The following is a 19,525-nucleotide window of genomic DNA, read 5'->3' on the forward strand; positions in this document are numbered from 1 at the left end:
GTGTAGCGCTACATATATTCGATGGCAGAAGTTATTCTGGCGGCACCTACCAACTTTTTTTTCAGAACTTCTGTTTACTTTGCACGCGATTCTAAGCCGCAGGCAGTTTTTTGGATTACAAAAACCGGAAAAAAGTGCGGCTTAGATTCGAGTAAATATGGTATGTTTTTGGATGGGGTCCACCTTTAGCAGAACACAATTTTGTTTTTAATCCCAAACATGTTTCACTGCAGTTGCAGCATAATCTGTGTTGTTTTTATTATTTTATGGCTGTTAAACATAAAGAATGTTTGTTTACTGTATATATACATGTAAATATTAGTTTTTAAATTGTAATTACAGATTTTGAAGAGCACATAAAATTATGTATTCATACCTTTTTGCAATGTGGTGTGGTTTTCCTGTTGTATTACATTTTTACAGTATCTGTTTTCTTTTACAGTTTGTCATTTGCAACCATATACAACTTAACGTAGACAAAATATTTATGCAGAAATTACGATTTTGAAACAAGTTTACGATTAAAAACAAAACTGTGTTTTGCTAAAGGCGGACCCCATCCAAAAGCATATGTATTTATTTTTCCTGATGACAACCTCCTCCTGAGTATGAGTAGTCTCTGCCCGGAGATCCAAATGGGGAACATACAGTGGAGCTGCATGCCCTTGAGAAAAACTGTAGCTGTTTCCACTTGCTTTCAACCATTTGCAGTACCAGCACAGTGAGACCGTTTTGCTGATGTTACAAGGTCAGGTCAATCAATCATCCAGACTGTTGCTCATGAATTTACCAAAAATGCTTCTGGCCCTCTTCAGGAACCACACATTTGTCTGGCCTCTCAACAGATACCTCTTCATTGTGGCTATCTGATCTGTATCACTGGGAGTATGATCACCCATTTTCATGGGTGATTGCTGTTTATGTGGCCTGCAGTAAAACACCAGTGCCAAACAGATTGCTCTGAGATGTGTTGCACCTACTTCTATGTGATTACTCCGCTATTCACAGTAAAGTGCTTGATAGAGGGTTCCATGCACCACCTTCAAACTGTCTCTCTACTGTTCCACTCTCGAGCGGTGCGTGGGAAAATCAAGCACTTAAATTTTTCTGTGTGGCCCCAATTTCTCTCATTTTATCGTGATGATCATTTCTCCCTCATGTAGGTACATGCCAACAGAATGTTTTCGCAATCGGAGGAGAAAACTGGTGATTGAAGTTTCATGAGACTATCCCGTCGCAATGAAGAATGCCTTTGTTTTAATGATTGCCACTCCAATTCATGTATCATGTTGGTGGCACTACCTCCCCTATTTTGTGATAATACAAAAAGAGCTGCCCTTCTTTGAACTTTTTCTATATCATCTGTCAGTCCTACCTGATGCGAATCCCACACCTCACAGTAGTACTCCAGATAGGACAGACAAGCGTGGTGTAAGCAGTCTCATTAGTAGACCTGTTGTACCTTCTAAGTGTTCCACCAATGAATCGCAGTCTCTGGTTTGCTCTACCCGCAACATTATCTATCTGATCATTCCAGTTTAGGTTATTTGTAATTGTAATTCCTAAGTATATTGTTGAATTTACAGCCTTCAGATTTGTGTGATTTACCGCATAATGGAAATTTAGCTGATTTCATTTAGTATTCATGTGAATAACTTCACAGTTTTCATTAGTCAGGGTCATTTGGCACTTTTAGCACCATACACACATCTTATCTAAATCATTTTGCAATTCGTTTTGGTCGTCCAATAACTTTATAAGATGGTAAATGACAGCATCAGCTGCAATCAATCTAAGAGGGCTACTCAGATTGACTCCTATGTCGTTAATATTGTTCAGGGACAATAGAGGGCCTATAACACCTCCTTGGAGAATGCCAGATGTTACTTCTGTTTTACTCTTGATGACTTTCTGTCTATTACTACAAACTGTGACCTTTCTGACAGGAAATCATAAATCCAATCACACAACTGCGGCGATATTCCATAGGGACGCAGTTTGGTTAGAAGATGCTTGTGAGGAATGGTGTCAAAAGCCTTCTGGAAATCTAAAAATATGGAATCATTTTTACATCCCCTGTCGATAGCACTCATTATTTCATGAGTATAAAGAGCTAGTTGTGTTTCACAAGTATGATATTTTCTGAATACTTGATGACTATGTGTCAATAAATTGTTTTCTTTGAGGCACTTCATAATGTTCGAACACAGTATATGTTTCAAAACCCTACTGCAAATCGAAGTTAGTGATTTGGGCCTGTAATTCAGTGAATTGCCCATACTTCCCTTTTTGAGTATTGGTGTGACTTGAGCAATTTTCCAGTGTTTAGGTTCTGATCTTTCTGTGAGTGAGTGGTTGTATATAATTGCTGAGTAGTTGTATATAATTGCTATATATGTAGCTATTGTATCAGCATACTCTGAAAGGAACCGAACTGGTATACAATCTGGACTGGAGGCCTTGCCTTTATTATGTGATTTAAGCTCCTTTGCTACACCTAGGACATCCGCTTCTGTGTTTCTCATCTTGGCAGTTGTTCTTGATTGGAATTCAGGAATATTTACTTTGTCGTCTATGGTTAAGGAGTTTTGGAAAACCGTGTTTAATAACTCTGCTTTAGTGGCACTGTCATCAGTGACTTCACTGTTGTTATCGCACAATTTGAATTTTGCACTGGAGCTTTTTAAATACACCTTGTCTGAAGGACAATACTGTGATTCTTTGGGGGAGGGGGATAGGACCAATTATGATCTCCCTACCCCTCCCCCGAAACCAAGCCCGAATAGCGAAGTGTTTATCACAGTATAGCACTCACTGTCTCTGTATGGCAAATTATTTATCAACAGGCATTTAATTTGGATAATTTATTCACCACAGGATCCACAGCAGTGGTAAACTTCTTGAAAGAAAGAAGTTTCCTGTGTTGATGATGTTGCTAACCTCAAACTGTCTGTGAAATTGTATAACTATAACCCACAAAATATATGTAGTTGATGGGTGAACAGTGTGCTTGAAAATAGCTACACAGTTGAAATGTCTTAGTTCACAAAATAAACATAAAATGGAAGTGCATAACATCTAAAATAGGAAGCTTGTGTACTTCAAGAGGACAGTTAGTTTGGCTTGTAGAAACCAGAAATTCTGTCACCTCCATTGTGATTCTCTCCAGTATCCTGCACTCAACAATATAATACTCGCTGAGGCAGCAATACAAGAGGCCGTTTCATGTTTGCAACTCTAGATAGGAATTTTTTTTTCTGAAAAGGCTTTTGGCACTACTTGGAAATAAAATAGTGTTCAACAACTCCATGAATGGCCCTTCTGGGTTTGTCTTATCATTGTAGTATGATGCTTCCTTTCAGGGCAGTACTTCAGGTTCATGATTGGCATTGCACTCTCATGGTGACATATCTAGGAAAATTGTGCCCCTGAGGGGAACTGTTTAGTAAAGTGCCTGTAATCTGCACTTACGGCTGATTGTCCAAATACCTGAATGTAAAGATAATTTTGTGAGGCAGTCTTTAGAGTCAGTTGACAGTCCTCATGGGCGTATACGAGTCGTGTATTCTCTGTTGCAGAGGTAGTGTTGTAAGGTGTGTTTCTAAAGAATTCACTGATATGTACCTGAGTGCAGGCATAGGAACCAGCATAATCATTTTCCTGTGTATAAGATGGGCGGTGCTATTCAGTGGGTGTACACTTATTCTGTAGGAAGACACCACATATCAGAAATTACAGCTGTTAACTAGCTTGACTGTGTGTTTCATGAGTGATGCAGACTTGGCGTAGTTTATCAGAAGATGATTTCATTGTCTTTTTTTTTCCCAGTGGAAATTTGAAGTGTGACATCACCTTTTTGGGCTGTTATCCTATTTTAGTTTATGGGGGAGATTGTTGCCAGAAGAGACTGAATAGCAGTTTGGGACAATATAGTGACTGGGGTTTGTGTGTCCCAATCTGTTGGCTGAATCTGAGTGTCTTTCGAAAGCAATTGAATTGCTACAAGGCATTGATTAGTAGTGTCATGTAGTAATAATATTAACACTGCCGCAGAGCTCAAAGTGAGGCTATTGACCCTTATTTAGACTGTTAGCATATGTTTAACATTGCACAGAATTAATCTGAGCCCACCAATAAAGGTTTTTAAAAGAATCTGTGGAAGAATTCATAGTGTGATTGGTCTTGCACACCACTTATTGCTATGGTTGCTTGGATTTTGGCTGTGGCCATGTGGGTAATTTTGTGTGATGACTAGGGTGCTCTGAGGATGAACAGGAAGAAACATTTCACGTCATGTATCAGTGAGAGAATGGGTAGCTTACATTGGCCTAGCTACTTTCAGCTACACAAAAGCTGCTAACACACGTCTTAACACTGTCTGCGGACACATGGGTTTACTGTCCAGTAAGTAAGCCCACCAGTATGCACTGCTTGTGACATACAGCTAGATGTGTACTATACTTTAGGAGAGTATACACTGTTAACATGTGGGAGGCAAGCCATAATTTCGCTATGCGGTTGCCCTCTAATTTGGGTGACAAAAATTGTTGTTGTCATGTATTACTTAAATTTCTGTTAATCTTCGCAGCTTGCCTCTAAATTATTTAGAGGAAATACACAGCTTTGTCCCTGAGTAGGTGTAACTACTTAATCATTTCCATTTTTGAAGTTACATGTTTTGTAAACACTTTTGTATCATTTTATGTATTTTACTATGTTAGTGACATTTTCTTCTGTCAGTACAGTGAATCCCCAGATAAGTATACACCCAACAGATTATCAATTAGGATCATCTTTTTCAGAGTTGTAGCACATACTCAGATATAAAAATGCAGCTAGAGTATGATATAATTCTTAAGCATTTCCGAGAAATCAGAGTTGAAAGTTTTCTTAGACTGTACCATATAAGAGTTCCAGTCATTGAGCAGTGGTTTTAACATAACATGATTAAGTAGCACACTAGAAGCCTGCTGGTTCATCATTCATCAGATCATTTTTTTATTTTTTTATTTTCATCCCTTTCATCTTCAATCAAATACTTGTCACTATAACGAAACATATTTCTTTGGAAAGGAGCAAGAGGAATAATGATAATCATTGTGGTCCATCCATTCCAAGGTAGTCTAGGTAATACACTGTGTACATAAAGTGCGGGAACACTTTGTTATTTATTGCACAAGAACTAAACATTGTACAGATGTAATACATATTGCAGTTTGAACAGAAACTCTGAAAGGTGTTTTTTCTTTACAAACATTTGATATACGAACCATGAGTGACTCGGCAGACGTCAACACTGTAATCGAATTCTTGCCATAACCGTCCCAGCATGGCATCGTAGACTGTAGCAGTTGCTTCCTGTATTATCTCCCGGAACTCTTCTATATCTCGTGATAGAGGCGGTACATACAACAGATCTTTAATGTGTCCTCACAGAAAAAAGTCACATGGAGTGAGATCAAATGATCGCGGAGGCCAATTCATGAAACAGCTGTCCCCTCTGTAACATGGCCGATCCATTGATATGGCAGCTCCGTGGTCAGGTACCCACGAACTTCACAATGGAAATGAAGTGAAGCCCCATCCTGCTGAAAGATGAAAGGAGAGTCCGATTGCATTTGAGACATCAGCCATTGCTACAACATGCCCGTGCTCTGCATTCACTTCACTCACACTGGGACGTCCACTGCTCTTTGCCGAGCACAAGCAAACCGTCATAATGAATTTGATGTGCCAGTAGTAAATGGCCTTCCTTGTTGGTAGCTTCTTAGTGTACTTCGTTCTAAACATCCATTGACCAGCTGTAGCACACTTGTTTTTGTCGAACTCCAATACACAGAAAGCTCGCTCCGCACCTGAACTCGCCATGTTTGCGACTAGTGCTGCCTATCGGCAAATTACCAAGCTACTCTGTGGCAGTATACATGAAAAAAACTTTCAAGGTTTCTCTTCAACACGATATAGCTATGATATCTGTAGTGTTTGCTTCTTGTGCAATAAATAATTGAAAGTGTTCCCTGTATCAAGGACTCACAAAGTAAAGATCATTTATTGTTTAGCACTTTCATGTGCATATTACAGTGAAGTCATACTGATCTATACCTGCTTAGAGATGTGTACACTGTATGTACATGGGTGTACCATAAAATAAATATTCATTTTGACACAGTTTATTATTGTTTAGGTGTACACTGTGTATTCGCATATTGGATCAAGGTGGGCTGTAACTGTTTTAAGTAATGTATAGTGTTCTTGCAAGATTTGCATGAATGTATCAATAAATAAATGTTTATTTCAGCATGACATCTTATTATATCTTGCCATGACCGTGCAAGAACAACTCATATTGCTGCTGCTGTTGCTGCTGCAATTTCCTGTCCGAAGAAAAGTCATTTATTGTAGTGATACAACTTTTTGGTGGAAGATAAGAGGGACAAAAAGAAACAAAATAATGTGACTCAAATGCAGTACAAACACAATTCCAGTATGCTGCTCTGATTGGCTGTACTAATGCTGCTGCTCATCACCTGGTACTATCTTACGGAATTCAACAGGTTCAAAAAATTCGAACAGTCCTTGCTCTGAAACACTCGAAGCACACCATACTAGAGCAGTATCTCTTACATCTAAGTATGTTGTGCAGTTTGGTGAAAGATGAGTGACCTGTTGAGTGTATGCTTGCCTTGTCAAAATAGGCACTGTGTTCTTGACCCAAAAAACATACAGTATATCACATATTCATACTCAATGGATTATGTGGTGTCAGTTTTAAATGTTTGCTTTTACGTATAATTTCTGGTATGTAAATTGCGCCCCCTCCCCTCCCCTTCCCCGATCCATATTGCAGTTGCTTTCCAATTCTTATTGATATAGTAACCAACAATCATTGGGATTTGTGATTCTAATAGCTTTTGCACAGGTTTTTCCTCTTTGTGATTTGAAAGTTGCACAGATCATTATTGCAAGTTCAGTGAAACATTCTTCGTTTTTTACAAATCTCATTTATCAAACACGAGAAGAATAAATTATAAGACATTTGTGAGTGTGAGTGCACCAAATAGGCCTCTTGTGGATAAATCATAATTCTTTAAAGAACATGTTATTTTTTATGCAAATCACTAGCTATGTCAGTTGTTACTCTGTTGTTGCTATGGATATTACAAAAGTTCTTTGTTCTGTTAATCTGCAGTTACGTGTACCTCTGAATACTCCAAATCCTCTACGCCCACGAGATCTGGTGGTGAGCATAACAAAGAAGCACCTGGTGTGTGGAATCCGTGGCCAGCCTCCGATTATAGATGGAGATTTACATTCAGAAATAAAAATAGAAGAATCAACATGGGTGCTAGAGGATGGACGAACACTGTTTCTTAGTCTTGAAAAAGTGAACAAAATGGAATGGTGGAGCAGACTAGTACTGACAGACCCAGAAATATCTACACGTAAAATCAATCCAGAACCGTCCAAGTTGTCTGATTTAGATGGAGAGACACGTGGACTTGTAGAGAAAATGATGTATGATCAGCGACAACGAGAAATGGGCCTTCCAACATCAGACGAACAGAAGAAACAAGATGTAATTAAAAAGTAAGTTTGTTCATTTGATAATGAGTCATTCATTGAAGGTTTCTCAAATGATTAGTCTCCTATTTATTTATCGATGTTCAAGGAGATGTGCAATGAGTAAGATACTGAACTTACATTTGGAAGCAGCAGAGTTCAAATCACTATCCGTTCCCCCTAATTTAGGTTTTACTGTGGTTGTTCTATATCACCCAAGGCAATGCTGGTGCAGTTCTTCTGAAAAGTATATGGGTGGAAAGGACACTGTTGTCTGTAAATTCTGATATACTTTATTTTGTTTATTTTTCGGCATCAGAGTACTGCACAGTTAGAAGTGGACACCTGTACACTGTTTGTACCTAGGTGGTTCAGTGATCGGAACATTGAACTCAAATTTGAAGGATTGAGGATCAAATGCTCAACCAGTTATCACAAATGCTGAAATATTTCTTTCAGTAAAGCTACAACTAATTTGTATCTCTTTCTTGCCAATCAGAGCATTGATCATTGTAACGACATTTTTTACTAGACACTAACCCTTTCATGGGCTGTGGGAAATGTAATTGCCAGTAACAGTATTTCTTTATGCATTTATGGGGATACATCATACCACTTCCGTGTGCTCCTGGCAGCTAGTGACAGCCTGCTGATCAGCTGCAGTTTTTGTTTGTTGTTAAATACAGCTTTTAAGGCTGTGGGAAGTATACATACAACCACATAATGCTGTTGTTAAGGCCCTTGGGAAATTTGCTTTTCACCAAAGTATTCCCCCATGAAACATAGGAATTATACTTACTACAATGTTAACATGACTATTGTGAACATTGCGAAGAGTAGTTCCCACCAGCTTAGTGGTTTTATAAAAGTTTGTGGGAATATGTCTTACCATGTGTAGATGTGCCTGACATTGTACCAGGTGTATAGAAATTGCTTCAACAGTTAATTTCTGCTTGTCATGAGATCAGTCAATACTGTTGTCTCTTTTGAAGTGATAATACATTGCTTTGTTTCTACTGTGTGTGTGTGTGTGTGTGTGTGTGTGTGTGTGTGTGTGTGTGTGTGCGCGCGCGCGTTTGTATGTGTTCCCCATTCTGTTATCTGTCCTAAAGTTCCAGTGGTCTTGCATTATTGAAAATTTAAACTATAGATTAGTTTGCTTGCTTTTTTCGAAGTGTGATAATGGACCAAAGTTAAATTGTCCTCGATGTTTTCAGTGAGTAACTGAAATAATATAAGCAGTGCAATATAACACATCAGCAACTCAGATACAGTAAAATATAATATCTTCAATTTTTTAACTGTGATTTTATCACAGGTGTTAAATTTCCACAAAGAGGAGATTAATTAGCAAATGTGAACTTATTTGATAAGTGCAAATCTTATGAGCAATTCACATATTCATGACTTATTTTTAATCTTCCAAATACATTCCTCAATTAATAATTCTGTTACACTTATGTTGCTGCAGTTTGCTTGCCTTTGATCCTGTAGAAAACAATTTGGGAAGCATTACTTAAGCATGAAACAAGCCGTCAAAGTATTGTGTAATAACATAAGTTAACTAAATTCTTGTAGATATTTGTTAGTGTTTTTATCCCAAATCGTAAGGTATTTCATTTCTCCCTGCTATTGCTGATATTATTATTATTATTATTGTTATTATTGTTATTATTATTATTATTATTATTATTATTATTATTATTATTATTATTTAAAAGGCTGTAGCCATTCAAGACAACATGAGAAAATGTCATGTAAGGCTTTGAACCAGTATTTTATGAAAAAGTGTGTTAGTTACCACATCCATATGCAGTGTTAAAAATATTAGCAAAATTTTATGGTATTAAACTATGTTGCCTGTAACATTATTTGAGGTTCATTTAGCACCATACATTATTATGTTTTGCTTTCATTTCAACTAAACAAGTGAAGCAGGGTTGACACACTGTGGAAACAGACTTGTTTTTGACACACATGGCTGTCTACGTATCATCTGTCAAGGCTAGCAGGTAATACTGCCAGGGTGGCAGAACCTCCATGTTTACACCTGAAAAGTAACGAGCTGAGGTAGTAATAGTGTATGTTCCAGTACTCTTAAAGTGGAGTACTGCCACGTGCTAAATGTCTGTATACACCTATAAATGAAGTGCCCATTTAGGAACAGGACATGTGTTGTAGAGAGAGTGGTAACACTTTTAAATGTAATAGCACTGGGTATTTCGACATGTGTAGGTAATGAATGGACACATATATAATTAACAGAAATAATAGCTTACCTAGTTATTTGTGTGGAGAATACCAGTAGTTACATATATATGTTGTGGAAAAATCGTCATCATCAAATGAAACTGTTGCAAAACTTAAATCATCATCATACTACTACAGTACATACATATATCTATGCTGTATAGGAAGTGTTTTTCCTTTTTAATATTATACTGTATTTTATTATGTTTTCATCAAGACCTGATTAACATTATATGTTGATAATAAATAAGTAAAGATAAGAATCACCATTTATAATTTGCCCAAACTGTAACTGCTGAGGCAGTGCAGATAAACTGAAAAGTAATCAACATGTTTGTGGTGGAGCTGCCTCATGTGGCTCTTCTTAGTGAGTGTAGTCATATGTCATACATGTTTATCTGCCCTGCTTCAGCTATACATCCCTAGGTACAAATGTCAAACAGTGGAAAGACCAGGATGGAATAACAACAATATTATGAAAAAGGATAGATTGCTATTCACCATACAGAGGAGACATGACTCACAGAAAGGTTTGTCTGTTATTCGATGTCTCCTCTATGTGATCAGTAACAGTCCAGCCTTTTCATAATATATATATATATGTGTTACATTTTTGTGTGTGTCTATTTTCATTATTTTTATAATGCAGTATTTTCTCAGGAAGAATTAATTTGTTTTTGTCTTTCCAGGTTTATGGAACAGCATCCAGAAATGGACTTCTCAAAGTGCAAATTTAATTAATATTGTGAAAGAAAGTGAATGTTGTTGATTACAGCAAGTGTTACTAAGACTGAGAGACTGGACAGTTCAATTTTTTTTTTTCTTTTTAGTATAATTTTGTAAGAATATGAAAAGGATCAGGATATTTGTTTCTTTCACAGAAAGTTGTTGTCTGTGTCCTTTATTGTGGTGTATATATGATTCTGACAGAAGACTTTTAAAGAAATTGGCTTTTCAGTTGTTTGAGGAAAAGATTACATGGAGGACTGCTCCAAATACCAGTTGAACTAAGGATGTAATTGAGAAAAGCTCACATACTGAATCACCACTGTTTCATGGAAGTTTAACTCTTATTCCATGCAGTTACTCTTTGTTCTGGCTCTGCTGCTCAATATGGTTCAAATATGTCAAAATGCAACCGTCTTCGGAAATTTCAAAGCTGTGTGCTTAGAGTATAAAGGCTTGTGATTTAAACTTCTGTTTTGTTTTTCTGTCACTTCACATTTACTGGTCAATACCTTTAAGGATTTACACCTAAAACCACATTTTATGTGTGAATTTTAATAAAAGTTAATGAAAGACGTATAGTTGTATGTTCAGATGTTACTAGCAAAATGTTTAATATTTTGTTATATTTACCTTTGCAGGTAGAACTTTCCTTCACCTTTGATTTAGAAACAAAGTGTGAAGTAAGCTTTAGATTTCATACTTTCATTTTTTTTTAAAAATGAAGTAACAAATGCCTGAAACACCTGTTTTCACAATAAAGACCCTTTTCATGAGTAATGTCATTTCATCTGAGTGCAGTGAGACACGACTCATAAGATGTTTTGCATAGAAGAAGTAGATGTGGTAGGCATACATTTTTTACTCACTAAGAATGCTAAATATTTGGGAAAAAAAGATATTTGATGTCCTTAGCCTATGGCTATTGCAGATCAAGGCATTTGGTTTGTCTACCAATGTAATTTGTCTTTTTGCTAGGAGACATTTACTATTGGAAAAGTGTTTTAGTTACACTTGATAGCAAGTAGTCTTATTGAATGATTTGTAATATTATTCAACCTTTCAATGTCTACTCTGAGTGTGTTTTTTGACATCATCTAATGTTGTGTTGTACTTAAATTTTTTCACATTCGTGGCATGAAATTTTGATGTGTTGCAGTGTGGTGGCATTAAATATACAGAATGTGGCTCAATTAGAGACTGCAGATTGAGTGCAGCAAAAACTATTTAAAATAATTTCGCAGGCTACTGTGTCATCAATACTGCTGATTTCCAGCAACAAGGTTCTATACTTTATGCCTGAAAAATTGTGTGGCTCAAAGAACAAAATTTAGCATTGAAAGAACTCCATATATCTGCTAGACATGTTTATATGATAAATACCTTGCTGAAGATTAATGTTCTCCCCTTGTGGTATCAAAATCCATTTTTTATGATCAACATATTTCATTAGAAGGTTCAGCCTTTTCCTAATGTGTTTGCAAGGTCAGATATGAAACAATCTGACAGTTCTAGCCTACTTCACACACCAGACTGTGACACATTATGTCAAGTATAGTCGCAGTTTTCTCCATTGACAGACATGCACAAAAAAATTTCTCCTCCTGTACACTAAGGATAAATAGTGCGCAATGGACAGAAACATTAAAACTGCATACCTGACAATGTGTACTGAAATTATACATGACAGTTGAAGTATCAGTGCGCCTGCTGGTAATAAGTAGCTGACTGTTTCCTGCCTGAAGGCTCCCATCTTGACTCTGTGTAAAGTGGGAAGCAGCAGTTCACTTAACAGGTATGGAGAGTGAAGATGTAAGATCCCTGCTTCTTGTGTGTTAGGTCACACAAAGGTCAGTGTAAAACAAACCCTCGACCAGAGGAAGTTATTCATAAAAGCTGTGTTTCACACATAATAACTTACTTCTTGCATCTAAACCTAAAGCAATTAAGTAGTCAACACCAGGTACTGAAGATAAACATTCTAGAAATGTATGTGAAATGGAAACTAAAAAGTGAAGCTAAAAAGTGATGTATGTATTGACACATCATCCTGATTAAAGTTAGAGAGCAACCTTTAAGTTTGGCTCATTGTTTCTTGAGATGATAGTGATTAATTTCTGTTGTTTGTCTTTAGAAGCTTTCCATGGGATGATATAAAGCATAATGATTGTGCTGCCCGTGATCCATCTCTTTATTCGAGTCAATGAATTACGTGTGAATGGGCTTAGACTCATAAGAAGGCTGATTACATAAATTGGCATTGTGTGAAATAATACTAAAGACCAATAATAGAACCATATTTTGCTTTCAAATTGTTAATGTTGTTTGTGCGGAGCTTCCATTAGACTTAATTGGCTTCTTATTGTTCATTATTGTCTTATGCAGTTTGTGTTGCTCCTTTCCTATGGTTCTTGGTAGATCTCTTGTCTGGCAGTCTATCTCATTATTGCATTTATCTTATTTCTCTCTCAAGAATTGTGTGTTATATTACAATATGAGCCTGTCAGTCATTGAATTTTATTCACAAACAGAAAGACTGGGGAGTACTTACCAGTACAGCAGATATAAACACAGAAAAGTGATCACAGCATTTTTGTAATTCAGTATAATTATTCCTTCTCCAGGGAGAAAGAAATTTGGGAATGGGTGCAGGACAGCCATTAAAAATCTGATTCAAAAGAGACCCAGCTCTATAGTGGAGGAAGGGAGCAAAAGGTGTCGAGATGAGTATGTGATTAAATACAAGCTTAAGTAAAATTTTGTACTAGGAGAAATCAGATGATTTTAAGACTTGAAATGAAAGAGGATCTAAGTTCCATAATTATGTATTTTGAAGAGTTGTATGGAATGGGGTCTACAAGACAAGCCCAATAATGTATAAAAGGTTCAAACTGACACAAATGAAAATTTAGTACCAAATGCAATCAATAGACGGCATGCAGTTAAACAGCCACTGCTGCTAATATGTAGTAAGGCTCTGTATACTGTGCAAGTAGTCTTCGGTGTTAGATACAATAGCGGAGACAGCAGATGTTTGTAACAATCTGAGCGGTAAGAAACAGTGAATTAAAAAAGATCTTGTGGAAGCAATGAGGAAAAGCTGAAAAATGGAGGGATGGATACAAAAGTTCAAGTAATAAATGCATGCCTGCAAAAGCTCATCCTACACAGGAGGTAAGTCTCCTTATTGATTGCTAACCTCACTATAACTGGACATACTGAGTATTTTTGAGTTGCCAAATGTATGGTTCCAGCAGAGGTAAAGGATGTGATACCCTAGTCAAGACAAATGAAATCATCGCTCATCAGGAACATGAATGCATCTGACTACTTTAGATTTAAAGAAAGCAGCAGATTGTAATATAAACACAGCAGATCTGATGACATTCAAGGTACAGTGGCTATGGTTAGACAAACATAAGATTCATGTAATTAAAACAAAGAGAAGCTGAAATTAAATTAAGGCCAGGGAAGGTATTCCTATTTTGAGGAAAATGTGTGTGAATGCAAGAGATCAAGAAAATGAAGCTACCTGCCCTGGATGTAACAAGCCATATATGTGAAAAAAGAAGAAAGATTTTATTATTATGGTGCAGTATGAGATAATGACCACATACAGTTTTACAAAAGCACAATAAACTTCTATCTTTTTGCCGAGTATTGAACTATCACTTTCAGCTTTTCATTGCATTTCCATTTTCAGCAAGTTTTTCATACTATTACAATGCAGTGTCTAATTTCCTTTGGAAACTAGATCCATACTATGCTCAGCTTTTAAATAAAACACATCAATGCAATTATGACTGTTAATTACGTATTATACTTAACTCATTGTCCTCAAATTCCTGATTGGCATATTCCATACCAATTCAGGCAAACTATGAGAAAATCTTACCTTCATAGTCTCGGGTGTTATTGAATTTAGCATATGTTACAATAAAGGACTAAGTAAGGAGCACACATTTGTTTATTTTCTCCAAATAAATTTCTGCTCCAAGATACAGCCCTCCAAAGATAACACTTTGCATACCATTTTGAAGACCGAATTTTGGAAAAAAAAAGAGACATATTGCTGACACTCGCCTACTTCTTTATAGTGACAAGTCAAATAATCTGGTGGTGTGTGTGCCCAAGGTCTTACAGTACGCACACCACAGCATGTGAAGTCATTAGTAGTCTGTGACGTAAAGTGAGATACTTGTTCGTTTCAAGAATGTGGTGACTAGCCTGGAAAGGGAGGGCTGTCTTTACAGACACTTGGCCTGGAAGATGAAGCAGATCTCTCTGCAGAAATTAACATATGCGACATGGGAGGAAAATAAACTAATTAAGAAAACTGTTGCCTTTGACAGTTTCATTGATGAACTTGATACATGGTCAGTGAAAGCAGTAACACTCCAGCACCTGAAGAAACTGCAACAACAACACATTGCAAAAGTGAAGGAGTGTGTACAGGCTGAAGAGCTATGTTTAGTGATTTTGCTGAGAACTGGTCTGTAATTCTCCCACAAGAAGTACAAGGGTATCATTGGAGTCATGACCAGGTTTCAATTTTTACAGGAGTGACATATTTTGAAAACAAGACGACAAGTGTTGCAGTTATAAGTGATGACACAGGACAATGTGCAAAATTCTTCAGCTGCAAACAGGGGCAGAGAACATCATCATCATTTCTGAGGGTGCTCCTAGTCATTTTAAAAATTGTTACCAGTTGTTTGAATTGAGTAAGTCGCTTGTGCCAACTGAATGGGTATACAGTGCTATTGGTCATAGGAAGGGGCCTTGTGATGGTGTAGGAGGCCTGCTGAACTACCATGCTACAAAAGAATCTTTCCAGACCAAATACAGCTGTGATTCAGAATGCTGAGGATTTTACGAGTCATGAAATTTTACACATCCAAAGCCCTCATTCTTTTGTCGAAAGAGGGAATCAAAGAAATCTGTGAGCAGAAAAAAGGAGAATGGTCCAAACAAACTACTCCTGTGAAAGGAATTCAGAAGACATTTTTGGACTCAAAATGATGGGCAAACTCATATTGCACGCACTTTAAAGAGCAAAAAAGAAGGAACTCAGAAACAGCAAGGTAATATTCAGATTCACGATCTGAGAAGGGGGAAGTTTGTGGCGTGTGTGTATGACTGACTGGTGGATTGCAGAGATTATAGACACTAGTTATGAGGTAAATGAAACTGAACTATATGCTACCACATGGACCAGCTGCTGGATACAGGTTTCCAGTTGAAGGACAGCAACAACGCCATCAGTTCTCATTTCTGTTCTCAATGTTTTGAAGATTGTAAGTGCTCCAATTCCTATTGGTTCAACAGGAAGGCATCACTCTATATCAAAATAAGATACTGAAGCAGTGGAACACATTTTTAGTTAATTGACTGGCTAATTTCAGTATAAAACAGAGTGCACAGAAGTTGTATAAATTGAAAATAAGTCTTTGGACCTTTCACATACGTTGGAATTATTTAAAATGCTTGAAAAAAAAAAATGAAGTCTCTTACCTTTCAAAACTAAAATTACATTAAATTAGGATAAAACAGGTTTTATGTATGGTAAAAATTTCAGTTGTATATAAAATCTGTTCAACCTAAAAGTGGAAGCTCTCCTTTTCAGGGAATGTAGAACTATATGGTACTAATCAACAGAAAAAAATCAAAATGTTATGGATTGGCTTTTTGAGAAAAAAAAAGCAAAAAAAGAAAAGAAAAAACCACTTTCCATAAACTATAAAAAAGTTCAGAACGCTATAGTAAAAGAACTTTGTGTGGCATGTTTATCTTCTGCTGTTAGGTCAGACGATAGAAATGCCACTTGCACGCTTAGAGTAGCTGATTGACGGTGACCAACTTTAAACCGAACTTGATTAATTTTCACACACATTTATTAAAATAATAAAAAGTGTAGACATTACGTAACTTGATTCTGGATGCTGTTTACAATTGACAATCTGAAGTTCCTTTGGTCTTGGTACGTTAGTCTTATTCTCGCATATCTCTGATACTTAACAAAGTGTCTATTCATTTATCTTCATGGCTATGTACGGGAATATGACAATCTTCTTAGGAACAGACTGAAACTTGACTACAGACTGGTGCAGACTGACTACTCGGAGGTCTGTACACTCGTTATAATACCTTGCGTGTTCAGGTATAACTGCGCGAGTATGATCTGCGAGGAGAAAAGGTTGTACGTTAGCAGCAATCTCATTGGCTGCATTACATATTAATACACGGATCGGTGGAAGCAGAATTTGGTCCGTCTCTAAGTGCGGAAACGGACGAGTGCTGCGCCTGCACTGTTGTGCTTAGCGGGGCGTGAAAGTTGTGTACACACTGACTACATGGAACTATGTACACAACACACGCCCAACCAAGGTGTCGTATGTCACATGCTCCAGTAAGTTCTTCAAAGTTACCACACAAAGTTCAAAATTCACACAGGAAGCAGACGTCTCTAGGTGGGTATGGAACTACCCAATTTAGGTCATAGTGCATAAAATTTTGATCTTCCAATATGTAAAGTTGTATAGTTGCTCTTATAAACTGCAAAAGTTTCTTTAATGCTGTGAGTCATGTACCTCTTCACTTTCAATACTTTTTGAACTTCAACTGTTAAAGTTGTAGTGTCTTTTTTGTTGTCACTCTAGTGAGAACAGTGACATTCATCTTGCAGATAAAATAACTGCACAATTTGAACTTTAAGTGCTTTGTCTTTTTCCTAATCCGCATAAACAATTTAGGAGGCTATCATGCATTGTTTCAAGATGAGGCTGTTCTTTGCCATCTGGTAAAGCCATCAGATGATCAAAAGCAACTGAAAATCAATTTGGCCAGGATGTCTGTATGGTGCGATACATGGCAATTGACTGTGAATAGTGAACGGTTTGAGGTCATCCACATAAGTATTAGAGGGAATCTGTTAAATTCCATTTACATGATGAATCGCCTAGGTCTGATGGCTGTCAATTCAGCTGAACACTTCCGGATTACAATTGTGAATAACTTATACTGACAGAGTCGCATAGATGAAGTGAGAACGGCTAGCTGAGGACTTCGATATATTGGGAGGACATGTAGAGGATGCAACACTTGTACTCAAGAGACTCCCCATACTACCTTTGTCCGTCGTCTTCTGGAGTGTTCCTCTTCTGGAGTGTTGCTGTGTGGTGTGAGATCTGCATAAGATGTGATTGGTCGAGGACGTCAAGGTGGTTTTGGGGAGGGCAGTTTGTTATGTGTTGCAAAATAGGGGGGAGAGTGTCATGGGTGTGATATGAGAGTTGGAGTGGCAATTGTTTGTACAGGAGCATTTTTTGTTGCAGTGGCAATTTGTCTCGAATGCCAAGATATTTTGTTGGTGCACACCTGTAGAGAGAGGGATGATAATCTGATTTGATCCATTATAAATGATTTTTGAAAGCCTCCGACTGTAGAAACAATAGGCTTGTTTATAAATAAATAAATCTTCTGCTACCAGTCACGAATTTTCTTTATTTTACTTTTCGCGCAACGCATTTCGAGAAATAATTCCCATTTTCAAGTGTGTTTTTTGTGTGTATTAAGCCATTTCTTTTGATGTTGTCCTTGTGTGTGAGCCTGCTTCATTTCATTGACTTTTACTGCAATACATAAAAACACACAAATTTTTAGTTGTGAAGTTAGAGGCGAAATTTAGAAGAATTTTTACTTAGTTTTCTAATGGTCCATTTGCGCAGTCTCTCACACACACTAAACATCACACACAACTTCTTGTGCACTTTACACATCAAAAATATCTTATATAAACAAAAGTTACAAAGATCTTCTTACAGGTAGTCCACAGAAATAACATTATAGGTCTTTCACAGATTATGATATGTTTTTGTACAGAGGGATGATAAGTGTGATGAAGTGGGAGAGGTAGGGGCTTACATAGAGAGGAACTGTGTGTTTGGTTTTCCTGCGTGCTGTTAGAGAGAGGAACAGTGGCTTGAAGGTAGTTTAATTAAACCTCTACCTGGCACTTAATTGTGAATTTCCAAGTACTCATGTAGATCAACTTTAAACTTTTTTCCTGGTTTGTAGATTCACTCATAAAATCAGTTTTTTTCTATCCTGTCACTTTTCCTATACACACAGCAGAACCAAAAATAGTACTGGCGAACATGGTCAGAATTAAAAGAAGAAAACACACATTCAGAACTTTAGAACAAAGTGATATGACATGACACCTGTAGGAGGTCTAAATTAGTTCACAACGTATTTTCAACTTTAATCATTTTTTATATTTAAAAAATGTAACAACTATGCTTGCTTGTCTTCTGTTTTTCATTTCATTGAAGGGCTCCAATGGCCTGAATAATGGTGTTCCATAGTACGGACGTATTGGTGAAAGCATATCCATCCGATGTGTGTGTGTGTGTGTGTGTGTGCACGAGTGTACACCTGTCCTTTTTTTCCCCTAAGGGAAGTCTTTCCGCTCCCGGGATTGGAATGACTCCTTACCCTCTCCCTTAAAACCCACATCCTTTCGTCTTTCCCTCTCCTTCCTGAAGAAGCAACCATCGGTTGCGAAAGCAAGTAATTCTGTGTGTGTGTTTGTGTGTTTTGTTCATGTGCCTGTCTGCCGGCGCTTTCCCGCTTGGTAAGTCTTGGAATCTTTGTTTTTAATACATAAATAAAAACATACGGAAACTCATTGATAATTTTTGCTGAAGTACACATATCTCACAAAGAAAAATTGTAAAGAAAGATAATTATAGTAGATCCTGATTATTGTTGATGCAGTACTTCCACTGCGATGGAAGGAACCACTAGGTGTCAGAAAATAGTTGGCCAAATAATTCCTTACTTCATTAGCAGTAGAATGGGGACACAGTGCAATGTCTTTCCTTGGCTGTACTCTGACTGTTGGCATTTTGGAGTTGTTGCAGTGTTGTTCACCACAATTGTATTGGATACCTTCATGTTTTCGAATGAAATTATGCAGTAGTTTGAG

The 19,525-nt window shown here is 37.1% G+C and overlaps 1 protein-coding gene across 1 annotated transcript in view; it reads left to right on the forward strand.

Annotated features, from left to right (window-relative positions):
* Positions 1 to 11,113, forward strand: part of LOC126284455 (nuclear migration protein nudC) — a 51,125-nt gene extending 40,012 nt beyond the window's left edge. Inside the window, exons 5-6 of the mRNA XM_049983376.1 lie at positions 7,190 to 7,587; positions 10,500 to 11,113. Of these exons, the coding sequence (XP_049839333.1) occupies positions 7,190 to 7,587; positions 10,500 to 10,551 (450 nt within the window). The 3' untranslated portion in view covers positions 10,552 to 11,113. The remainder of the gene's footprint in view (positions 1 to 7,189; positions 7,588 to 10,499) is intronic.
* Positions 11,114 to 19,525: the final 8,412 nt, after the last annotated feature.

Source organism: Schistocerca gregaria, chromosome 8 (assembly GCF_023897955.1).
Source record: "Schistocerca gregaria isolate iqSchGreg1 chromosome 8, iqSchGreg1.2, whole genome shotgun sequence".
Classification (NCBI taxonomy): Eukaryota; Metazoa; Arthropoda; class Insecta; order Orthoptera; family Acrididae; genus Schistocerca; species Schistocerca gregaria.